The sequence below is a fragment of the Trichoplusia ni genome, chromosome 12 (assembly GCF_003590095.1).
Source record: "Trichoplusia ni isolate ovarian cell line Hi5 chromosome 12, tn1, whole genome shotgun sequence".
In the NCBI taxonomy this organism is placed as follows: domain Eukaryota; kingdom Metazoa; phylum Arthropoda; class Insecta; order Lepidoptera; family Noctuidae; genus Trichoplusia; species Trichoplusia ni.
In genome coordinates, this window is record NC_039489.1 from 1,659,635 (window position 1) to 1,671,983 (window position 12,349).

General features: G+C 40.8%; 1 protein-coding gene across 1 annotated transcript in view; it reads right to left on the reverse strand.

The window, feature by feature from the left end:
• Positions 1 to 12,349, reverse strand: part of LOC113499557 (trithorax group protein osa) — a 76,074-nt gene that overhangs the window by 7,523 nt on the left and 56,202 nt on the right. Inside the window, exons 6-13 of the mRNA XM_026880072.1 lie at positions 5,801 to 6,090; positions 5,408 to 5,615; positions 5,078 to 5,235; positions 4,326 to 4,367; positions 3,495 to 3,539; positions 2,533 to 2,721; positions 1,072 to 1,288; positions 573 to 683 (exon numbers count right to left, since the gene is read on the reverse strand). Coding sequence (XP_026735873.1) covers positions 573 to 683; positions 1,072 to 1,288; positions 2,533 to 2,721; positions 3,495 to 3,539; positions 4,326 to 4,367; positions 5,078 to 5,235; positions 5,408 to 5,615; positions 5,801 to 6,090 — 1,260 coding nt within the window. The remainder of the gene's footprint in view (positions 1 to 572; positions 684 to 1,071; positions 1,289 to 2,532; positions 2,722 to 3,494; positions 3,540 to 4,325; positions 4,368 to 5,077; positions 5,236 to 5,407; positions 5,616 to 5,800; positions 6,091 to 12,349) is intronic.

Below are 12,349 nucleotides of genomic sequence, written 5' to 3' on the forward strand. Positions count from 1 at the left end.
ACAGACGTTAAATTCCTCTGAGATACAACAGTTAGGGTTAGTGCTAAGCGGTTATGGGCCGAATGATTGGTTAGCTGTGACCACTCGGAAACAGTTAGTTGGCACAAAATCAAAGAAAACAAGCGCCGCAACGCGTCGTGCAGAGTCAATGTGGCACGGGCGCCGGCTAGCGGAGCGGGACGACAGAACTCCGGCGACACGACAGCCAGGGGCGGAACAGCTATTCGTTATATTTGCAATTTTGCGAACAATAATAAAGTCCCAATAATTCACAATTCTGTCACAATTGGTTGGTTTCGAGGTTTTATTGGTACATTTAGTAATACTTAGTCGACAGAGTTCTTAAAACGCTTGTCAAGGCGAGCCCATATACAAATCTCGGCATCACTACTATTGAAACTAGCGATAGTTACACAGGTATATAAGTCGGGTTCATGTAAATTCAGTCAAAGCCTCCCAGAAAACAGCACAAATTTGTTTTATTTTAAAGTTTAAGAAATAAGATGATTTTGTTAAGTAATAGGCAGTGGTCAATATGGCAGATAGATATGAGAGAGTGTAGCTGTGTGTACCTTGCGCGTGGTTGGGTTGCGGCGGATAGCCGGCGTACTGCGGCGCGTAGTTGTCCATGGGCGCGCCGCCGCCGCCGCCGCTCGGGAACGACTCCTGCGAGTTGGACGACCCTGCTGGCACACACCGACATACTTACCACCAATACATAGGGCCAGATTGTTTTGACATTGCTATGTATTGCACTATAGGTAGTGATTAAGAAACTACGATGGAATGTCAGACGATCACATTTTCAGTAAATGTCAAATACACGAACGTCATTGGTTCCGTTTGACTATGGCTGTAAATCATCGTCGAGAGCGGTCAAGTTAAAATCAACTAAAGTTACGTAAATTATTTGAAACCTTTTGAACTTAAACACGACATTTATAGTACCTATTACAGGTCTATAAAACTCAATAAGTAATCGTACCATAAATAATTTATTAGTTCCTTTATCCTCATGCAATAAGCAAAGTCAAGTGTCAGTCATCTTTAGATACGTTTAACATAACATACCTGTACTGGATGTGCTGTTGGACTTGCCACTCTTCTTCTTGGTGGTGGCTTCAACTTGGTTGATAATAGGTTGTGGGTCGATCCCGCCGCGGTCGAAGTGACACTCGTACGCGAGCAGGTTCTTCGTGTAATGTTTGCGCAGCGTATAAGCGGCCGACGACGAAGCACCGATACCCAGAAGGCCGGCGATGTCTTTCCACGTTTTATTCTTGGTTACCTGTAAGCGTTCGGTACATAAGTTAACATGTATTGTAATACTGAACAGCAAAATCGTTTTGCAGTTTAAAGTAAACAAATGTACACGCGGCGACAGTTAACTCGAACATAAAGTGTGAAGGTTTAGTGGTCATTGGAAAAGGCGATAACTCGCGCGTGTTAACGAGTGGAAACCTGACCATGGCGGCGATTCTCGTACGATACTGTGACACGTCCGCCGGCCGTGATAACAGCGGCCGACTGCCGGCGCCGCGCCGCCGCCCGCGCGACTGTACGCGCTACTGTGACTGCGATACACGCTGCGCTGAGGTTTTACTAGCGCCGGTGACTGATTGATACTCGACAACACTAATATTCACTAATACCTATTACTGTAAAACGGAATTGAATTACACACCGGTCATCAACTATAATATGGGTTTGTTACAGTGAAGCTACATAATTGAATCAAAGTTTAATGCAAGTTTGAACTAAGTTTTACTTTAAAAGTCCTTAGAAACCTAAGTGATTTCCTCAATGATATACCTCCGTTATGTAGTTTAGTCATCAAACGCTAACGGTTATTGGAGTAAGTGAAGATATTATTTTAAATTTTACAGAATTTTCAAAGGCGATGGGATTTAACATTCGTACAAGTAGTCGTATCAACTATACGTCTACTTGTACGATTTGTTAAATAAGTAACAAATCGTACAAGAAAAAGACTTAACTAATGTGATGCAGGAGTCTATGCAGCAATATTAGACAAGAACTTCTACGAATTTCCTACAGATTGCGGCAAGTAACGTCATTTAGGTGGCGATTTTGACAAATGTTTGTCATCAAAACATTATATTTTATGTGGAGATAGATCAGAACTCTTGTGAGCTAAAGTATTTTTATAAATATTAATATAATGTTTATTTCGTATTACAGCGAGAAGAACATACAGCGCGCATTTAGGCTGCCGTGCGAACCCTATTTACTTTTGCCCGCTCGTTAGGACAACGAGCGTATGGGGTTAGAATAGCAGTTAGGATTCGACTTGTTTATAAAATTTTGTATTAGGTATAATATGATAATTGCAGCTAGTTGTAGTGTGAGAGCTATGAGAACGATACAGGTATAAGAGCAGAACTAGGAGACGGGCGACGTGGTTGTGTTTCATTTAGGAATCACGCAGCATTCAGTTAACGTTTCGAAAGTGCTCGAAAAAGAATAATTAAAATATAAAGGGTTGGTCTTAGTGTTATGATGTGTGTCTACCTCGACGAAGCCGCCGCGGTCGCGCACGAGCAGGTACAGGCGGTACAGGTCGAGCGGCTGCTTGCTGATGGTGGGGCAGGCGGCGATGGGCGTGCGCCGCTCCTCCATGAAGGCCAGCAGACGCTCCACCCAGCCGCGCCGCTCGGGCGCGTCGTCCATCTCGTACAGCTTGCCCAGCGAGTCCGACTTCTGGCGCAGGACACTCCCATCACATACCCGCCCGCGCGCATCACATTACATGGACAGCCGCATACCAACACTACTTACTTTGCTAAATGTAACCTTCATTTCGGTTCAGAAATATACTAGATTCAAATCTAGGATTATACACTGATCGCTTAAGACACCGACGAAGCACACTCGTATGCTAGCGAAAATTATCAAAATTAGAACTGTTGGGCTCTAAGCACTATTTACGGAGCATATAGCGCGTCATCGGTAGAAAATTCGTTCGGCGACTCATTATTTTAAAACTAGAAGTAAGTAGTGCTTGTATCTGTAATGTAATATGATGTCGTACGGGTCGGACTAGCATTAAATAAATCTATTTCTTATAGAAAAATAAGCACTCGATCATTGTTAACTAAGAAAATATTTATGAACCACAATTAACAGCTATAATGGGCAAATTCCATAAAAATAGTAACAATAGATGAGTGTTTAGTTTTTTATTGCTATAAATTTATATATCTACAATTATTATAGGTAGAGTACTGTATAAATTGAGCTATTTGTTTTCGTAAGGAAACTTCGTAAGGCGAATTCATTATTGTTTATATGTATCAACGGACGGCTTTAGGGGCCTTGCCGCGACAGATTGCCATTGAGGACTCAAGTCGTATCCGAAATAAATCGGATGTTCGCGAAAATGCGAGTGAACAAACAGTTGACTACATATAAATAATCATGGGCTATATGTACTGCGATCACTTCAAGCTAAGATTGATAATTTTGTGTTTTACCGGGCCTGACGAAGAGTCTCCTATTCGTCGCCTTGAATTTTCAGCCTAGAATAAAAAAATCCACTAATTTAATAATTTGCATCAAAACTACTTTCGTCAGCCCCGTTCGTTTGAAAAAACTCCTTATAATATTGAAAAGTAATATTAGGTAATAAGTTGAAATAGAAATGAAAAACAAAATAAATGATTTATAAGATTAAAATAAGGAGTTTTTACGAAATTGCATTCCAATACTAACCCTTCTCTATAAACTACATAATGCAAGCTAGTACATAGTTTACGAAACGGGGACTTTGGGTATTATCATGCAATTGATGCACAGTGCATATAAAGTCTAATTGGTAACAGGCTTCAAATCGTCATGCTCATTTGAATACTAACTAATACATTCGATCAGTACACGAATCTTCTCCACTTTACAATATCAAATCATTGTACAAGAAAATCCTGTTATTACGAAATTTAGATTCGAAAGAACGCTTTGTTGTACAAATGTTTGAGGGAATGAATCATATCTTATTCATTTTTAATTGTTTCTGGAAGCAACTCCACAACCATTAAAAGAAATCTAGCAGAAAGCAAAAAAGAAGTGAAAACATAACTGGAAAAGATTTTCAAGCTTTAAGCTAAAAGTCGGTGTCGGAAAAGTTCAACTGATAAAATATAATATGTACACAGATGCAGTCAGACAAATATTATGCATTAAAAGGCAATGCATTTATATTATGCAGATAGAACATGACTAACATGCAATTTGTAACACGTTATTATGTGAAAATATTAATTGTATCGAGCACTACTCATGCTTATGACCTTTAACTTGATATAAACCTTTGATCTGTAGGACTCCGGCGCTATGTGACTGTTAAATACCTGAAATACATGATAAAATGCAATGCCTCCCATTCTTTTACACACAGCTCATGTTAGACAGGTACAAGACAATTTAAATGAATGAACTACTAAATAACTTGATATCATACGTATGGCTGGTGATGGGGCACTCAGTTGAACAGAAACAAACATGGACGCTTATCATACTAAAGTTTAAAGAAGTGAACAACAGTGCATAACGCAGCACAATGGAAAACTTCATGGCTTTAGTGTGATCGGCATCCGTGACTAGTGAAGTTCGATATGGATTTCCACACAACACAATGTGAGAATAAAGTAGAATTGTATAAAGCATTGAAATAGTTTTACTTGCTATGTTCTTCACACAAAAACAGGATATTGGTTTGTGATTGACTATAGCTATCTGCGTAAGGCAATTAATTAAAAAATACAAAAAATAATTATACTGCGCCTATTCATTCATGAATCAAAATAGAGTGAGGTCTAGTGAAAGTGTCAGTGATTGTATCGTTGCCGAAAAAATATGTTGTTCCGTATATAAAGTTTCATTGATGTGTGAATCAAAGTGTGTTGCCAATTTCAGAACTCGATAGAAGAATCCGTGAAACTTGTATCTGCTTTTTGGTATTAACGTGAAGTTTGGACATATTTGTAGGTTAATAAGGTTTGTATAGTTTCACAGTTAGTCCAGTCGAGTAATGAGTCGTGTGCAGCGGCGTGTGACTCACGGGACTAGAGGGCGGGCGCGGCCAGGAGGAGGGCGAGGCGTCGTAGTCGTCGTGCAGCGAGGAGTGCGAGCCGCCGCCGGGCGAGGGCGACGGCGCCGCGCTGCCCGCGCCGTACTCCTTGCGCTTGCCCGAACCGCCGCCGCATTCTTCGCCTGACGCTGCCGATCCCGACGACAAATTGAGTATAAGTAATCAGTGTCAATACATTTTGAAGTCGAGAGCAGAGTAAATTCCTTAATTGCGATAATAAGACAAAAATAATCGTTAATTATTTTTGTTAATTTCAAGTACTAAGTTATGTTTCTGCAAGTGTTTTTCATGGTATCATACCTGCCGAGGCGTTACTGAGCGTGCTCTGTTGGCTGCCCTCGTCGAGCGGCGCGCCGTCGGGCCCGGTGGTGACGAGCGCGGTGGCGGGCGCGGCGGGGCCGTTGTCGTGCGGCTCGGCCGGCGCAGTGGGCGGCGGCATCGCGCCTTCAGGGGCGCCAGGACCGCCCGGCCCGCCGGGGCCAGGGGGACCCATGTGTCGAGGTTGCTGCTGAAACACGGACGGCGCACGGTTACAATTTGTGCCATGCTCGTTATGTGATCGCACTTTCTTAATGTTTTAGACATAATTAAACACTGATATTATTAAAATGTACTTAAAGTATAGAAGCACATTACTAGCAAATCCCTGTTTCCGCATGTGATGGGCTGTGTGGTTATAGTTATAATAGTTACCTTGAGTGGAGGGTAATGTTGTGGCGGGTGTGGTGGTGGTGGCGGACGATACCCGTAGGGGTAAGGATGATGGTTTCTAGGCGGGTAGCCGTAAGGCTGCGGCGGCGGGTAGTGCGGAGCCTTGTAGCCGGGGTGGTGCGCGTAGGGCTGCGCCACCATAGCGCCAGGAGGCGGCCCGCCGCCGGGCGTGGGTGCTCCCGCTGCGCCGCCGGGCCCGGGCCGCGCCGTCGGCCCGCTGCCGTCCGACAGCGACGACGACGTTCGCGGCGGCATCGCTACGTTCTGCGTGCCTGCAATTAATTACATTATTTATAAATATTACAATAATTCTATAGAAAGGTCTATATTCTGCGCTTGTTGGTATAGTCAGTACATCTACATAGATAGACGAAAACTAGTTAAGTGTCGAGACTATCAATTAAATTGTATACGAGAGTGCAAGCGACAAACATTGGCGTATATCGGTTTTGTGATCGATCGCGGAGCTGGACGCCGGCCGTGCTAGCACACACAATTTGAATAATACAGTTAACGAGGGCTCGCCTAAGCCGGCCGGGCATCAATCGAGGGCGGAGAGACGCATCCGATCACTTTCGTTTTCCATCGGCACGTGAGCAGCATGCGCCGCTAGCCTGCGAATTCTCGCTGCACTTTATTGCATCCGTATATGTGCATACGACATGCACGCAACGCATTGACCGAGGCCGAGATACGAGCGGCAGTGATTTGCGACGACGAAAGTGGTATTGCAGCTTTTATGTAGGTCGATTTGGACTCAGTTATGTTAGCATTATGTGAGACTGACTACCAACAGTTACACGGTTAATGTACATTTGCAATTACACCGGCGAAAACTTTGAAACAGATAAATGCTTGGAGAACATTTCAAGATTTTCACTGCATATTTGAAATGAGCCCTTAGCGACGTTTTGTATAAATATAGATAAACACGTGCGAGGGTCGTCACTTTAATCTCATCAGCGGGCTATTATCGGGCCATTATATTGTGTCGGCGCGATCAGACGGCCGGCAGACAGCGAGGCGCCAGTGAATCATAGATAACAACGCTGTGCCATACGCGCCCACCTATATATCTATTTGTTTACGGCGACCTTTAATGAGTGTAGCGCCACGGTAATGGGGTCGTCCCGACTCGTCTCACATCCGACTAATGTCTCGTAAAAATAGCACGCGTCCCATGTTGAGCCACATGATATCGTTTGAACATTTTTTTTTTCTTTTACTCGAATTATTTCAGCGACATCTTGGAGTAACTTCGATAAGAGCCTACACGTAAGCTAATTATATAAAGCCAAAAATCTCTTCATAGTAAGAAAAACTAAGTATAATGGTCTCCGGTCTAAAACCATGAGATCAACTGAACGCATCAAAATTCACTGTATTCAATCTAAGAACATATGATTAAGATGCGAAACTAAATACATAATGCAAATTGATAACATAAAGTTAATACTGATCATTACCGATAAATTCCGAGTGAACCTCTTTATTTTTAAAAACCAATGTAAAGATACCTTAACTTCTTTATAGGGTGATTGTGAGTCGCGGGGCCGAAGCTTTGAATTCGCTTTCGAATTGAGTCAGTTTTAAAAGTCAAGTCTCATGATTCATAAGCTACTTTTGTCAGTTGCTGAAAACGTCCCTTTTAATGCAACAGATACAGCTTACTTAACCCGAACAAAGACAAGACTACGGCCCTAAGCAGGCTAATGCCGTGCTCTGTTAGAACAAAGGCCGAGTTACTTCCGTTGTGACACTGTATAACAGTGGAGAAAATGAAGTGTTATTGAGCAACACAGCACGCAGTAGCTCGTGGACTCGAACCCGCTCTGTCAAGGGCAGCGCCCGTCACCACACGGCCGCGTGCGTAACGCAACGAACCGAGGTCTTTACTTTCCCATCCTACAATAACAGAGTGGTTGCACGTGCAATTCCTTGCAAGGTTCCTGTATATTGCTTTAAATTACATTAACCATTGTCTTTTGGCAGCTTTCTCATGTGGGTTTATTGTTTATTAGTTTTAGCTGGTGACGTGTGGGCTACAAGTAATAGCTTGTAAGCTATAATCTTCCTAAAGAGACATGACATTGTCAACTGAAATATAAAGGTTATTTAGCAACAAACAGTATATACATCACTAAGGTTTATTCCGCACTCAATAAAGATCTATTTGCATCGAAGAACATACATTATGTATCTATGTATATAGAATCAAGTGTGAAGTACGCAGGCACGAAGGGCGCGGACAACCACGCGAACCTACCGCGGTCAGCTGCAGCATACAACACATTCCGCGCATACAATCAGCCGCACCCACGTACTAGCTTCATATAGGCTCGAATGATCGTAATTGATACGCTATGACAATAGAAAGTGCGGAATGTCCTTATTGTTAAGTACAACTGACTAAGTTTCAGAAAAAGATAAACATTACATAAACGATTTAGCCCTGAATTGACTTGGCCTCTGGTATGAGTAAGTAGCAATAGAGTTAAGTTATATGTTAAGTTAAATAGTCACAATTTACACTACGAGCCTAAACTAAGAACGTGGTCAAGTGGTAAAACATGAATCGCATGAGTATTTGTAGTGGGAAATTTCACAGTCACGCAGACACGAACCTATTAGCATATCGATGTATTCGTAAATTTGGAGTCTTAAGATAATTTACTAGTTGATTCTTCTCAAAGTTGTTTTTAATACAGAAAAATTAGTTTAATAGTGCTGTATGTGTTGCTGTTGATCCTTGAATATAAGTAACATGGGCTATTTTGTATGAAAATGCTTTATTGCTGTAATTACGACTGCAATCGAAAACGTTATGTATTGTTTTAAAACGTCCAGTATAATTTATCGAGGACATCTGAAAACAAATACATGTTTCTAAACAGCAAGTCGTATAAACAGAACGCAGACAATAGCGTTAACAAGCGTCCTAGTTGAGACAAACGGTGGCGTCGGCGTCGCTGCGACGCCACTGTTTGTCGACCCATTTAACTTGATCATCACTAACATTCCCACACTGCCTTTTGCTGCACATATTGCGCACATACCGCAATTTTCAAATTTCATTAAAGCTACCGAGTTAAGATTAGATTATCACTATATTTCAAAAACAACTAAATCACAGAATTCATTTATCTCTACATATAAGCAGTAACTGACGAGAAAATAATAAAGTATTCGTGTTGTATTAATTTCATACGTAGAGTTGAATAAGTTTCATTTATTCAAAATCGAGAACCGAGGCAAATTGTCACAATGGCTATGTACAAAACAAATCAAATCTGTACAAGTGTTTCATTGACAAATTAAATCTCGTTTTCCTTTTCAATCTTACAACAATCTCGGGGAGAGGGACCGAGAACAGGGTGGTCGTTACGTCTGTGAGGTAAGTACATCTGGTTATTGGGCGTGGGGGGTAGGTGGGTACACTTGTACATTTAGTGAATGTGTATACTATAGCGTAAGCCGAGCAAGTCTGGCCGAGGTTAGGGAAAGAATGTCCGCACCATTAGCTAAGGGGGCAGACGGAACGGGGTGAATGGGCTGTCGAACCCTCCGTCGACCTTGACTCGCCGAGATTTATCACTTTTCCGGGGTAATCTGAATACAATTAGGCGATGGGCAGTCAACGGGCGGGGACCGCAGACACGCAACAGGTTCCCGTTACAAAAGACATATTCTTTACAATTTTTTTTGCGCCCCTTCGTTACCCTGCCTACAATTTAAAGGTTCTACCTACAGAAGTTTTGACATTATTCAATGAGGGATCAATGTTGCGAATTCTTCAACTACGAAAAATAAAGAAAGGAAAACGGATCGTTATAAAATTCATAAGAATCTATCTCAATCGATCATTAACCTTAATTAATGCAATGCCGAGTAATAGAAATCAAGTGAAGCATACAGAAATACAACAGCCGCGTCAATCCTAATACACGAAAAAAGTATTCAAAACAAACCACGAAAGATCGTTTACGTGAAAACGATCAAAACAAACATTGTGGCGGGAATGGGGCAAAAAACGATTTGTTTTACTTTTTTTTTCAAAGTATGAGGTCGTTGGCCTTGTCAAGGACGTAAAGGCACGTGGCGGTACATAGAGGCATTTAAGTTAAACGGCAAACACTTATACCGACCCTCACAACGACATGTGCATGTGTGACGTGTGCATTATTATGTATGTGAGAGGGTGAATGCAATTTGTAAATGTTATTCTATAGATAACTTCTTAACAGTGTTACCGGTGATTAAATAAACACATATAGTAAACGGAGTAAACCTAATTATCAATTCATTACGTAACGTCTTATCTAATTTAGTATATTTATTTCACGCTGTAATTCACGCTTAAACGCTGATTCATTTAAAATTAATCTAAATATAAAGCTATTTGGGATTTGTATCTTACACATGCACTTTTTTGACTCATTAGTACACACCAATGCTAGATAATCTAGATTTTGTTCCCATTTTGGTGTTTTACATATTAGCGAATTTAAACAATCGTGTAGCGACACAGTTGCTTAAATGAAAAGTTAAAATGTTAAGTGTCGAGCTAAATATAAATAAGCTTAAGTAAATATAGGTTTCAAATGTCACGGAGAACAGCGAGCGGCAGCGTTCGACTCAGTCCCCAGAGCCAGCCTTATCTTAGTTGATGGCATTCCACTGCTCGGCGGCCGATACGCACGACGGACGACTGCGAAACGCTTTTAGCGCCCGTATACTGAACAAGCGAGTCCCGCTGCAACCGACTGTGCTCCAAAATCCCTAGCGTATAAGGTCTCAAATGTTTCAGCAACACTAATAGGTACACTTCGAGCAAAAGAAACCTTATTGGACGAAAATTAAAGTCGTTTTCGAAAGTCACGTTGTATGCGGGCGTCAAACAATACGCAATTCACCTTCGAACGCGTCGGGTTGCGGTATTGCGGCTTCATTGTGTTAAAATAACGATGGAACTTGGATTGGAAACGAGCACAATGCGGTCGATAAACAGAAAATCATTTTTATTTACACATCGATAAAGAATAATGCGATCAATCAATAAAGCTGATGCATTAGATAAGAGATCACGGTTTCTGTCATACATAAATTACGAACTCGCAATAATATTAATCTTAACGAGATACCACTTATGCTAGATGACATTTTATTTTAAACATTTAAATAAATAAATAAATATAACTGACCTAAATAATGATAATCTGAATTCATTTTTTTTTTTACTATGGAATTGCATAGAATATGAATAAGGATTATTTTAGACATTTCTTCCCGTCAAACATTTAAAAAAAATTACAAATACATTAACATTTTCACACAAATACGTATGAAACTCAAATAAAATACTATTAGCAATGTAATCTAACTGACTTCAATCTAATCTTGACTGTAGTTCAACACATTAACCAGCGTATTTTTCCTCAAGCGCTTCGTCTATAATTTTCTAGCGAGAGACTTCACATATCCACTCGATGTTTGTCGAGTCAAGAAGTCCGACGCGCCGAACAGTTGACGTCATACAGTCATGTTAACCTTCTACCACTGCACCAGCTCGTGACAATTTATACACCGATGTTCAATACATCGCTGCGCAACTTCGGGTTATAGATGTGAACGAGGAACACGAGCAGCGTTGGACTTGGAAATTGGTTAGTACGATCGTAGCGCTGGAGATACAGGGTGTATTGCGGTCATATAACCGGTATTCGAGTGGCGCGGCAGTCGGAGCGCGGTCGGTCTACAGCCCGATGTTTTGAGAAAGCTACGTTCGGCAATCGACGACGTTAACAAAACACGATTGCTTTTGCGGTTGCTGTTCGTTACAGCCGGTTTAGGCGAAATACCAAATTGCTTTTTTATGATACATATCTGCAATGTTTATTTTGGGGAATAAATATTTAATCGAGAGAATTTATAACCGTTAATTATGTTTAGGGATACTAAAAACATTATGAAAATTCCAATGATACACCTATCAAACACATCAATAACATATCTTTGACCACTTCACTATTTTTATGACTAGTTGGCTACCTATGAAAAATCTCACACTGTACAGTGTTATGTATTTTGTTTGTGTTAAATATTACTTCAATAATACCGATAATTAAATAAATAATTAGCGCAGAACATCTTAGATGCCAGAACGGGAAACGCCCAAATGGATGGAGGTAAGAAACTGCTTTTATAACTTAGTGAGAAAATAAACAAGTTACTGAAAAACAGAATATTGAACTTATGGAAAAACACTTTTATGTCAGTAGTGTAGTAGTGTAGTAAGTTACATTATGTATATACAGATACATAATGCAACTTAGTAGTTTTAATGGAAATATGAAACTTCACTTCTTTTGTACATCTTGTATTTGTTCATAATATAGGTTCTTAAAGCCTTGCAAAAAAATTCAGCGTGAAATAAAACAATCGAATTTTAATGGTTTGGAATGGTCACCAATCGTAAGTTATTGAACATGCGTGAATACATTTACAAAGCAATTTGCGTTCCGAGTGTAAGTA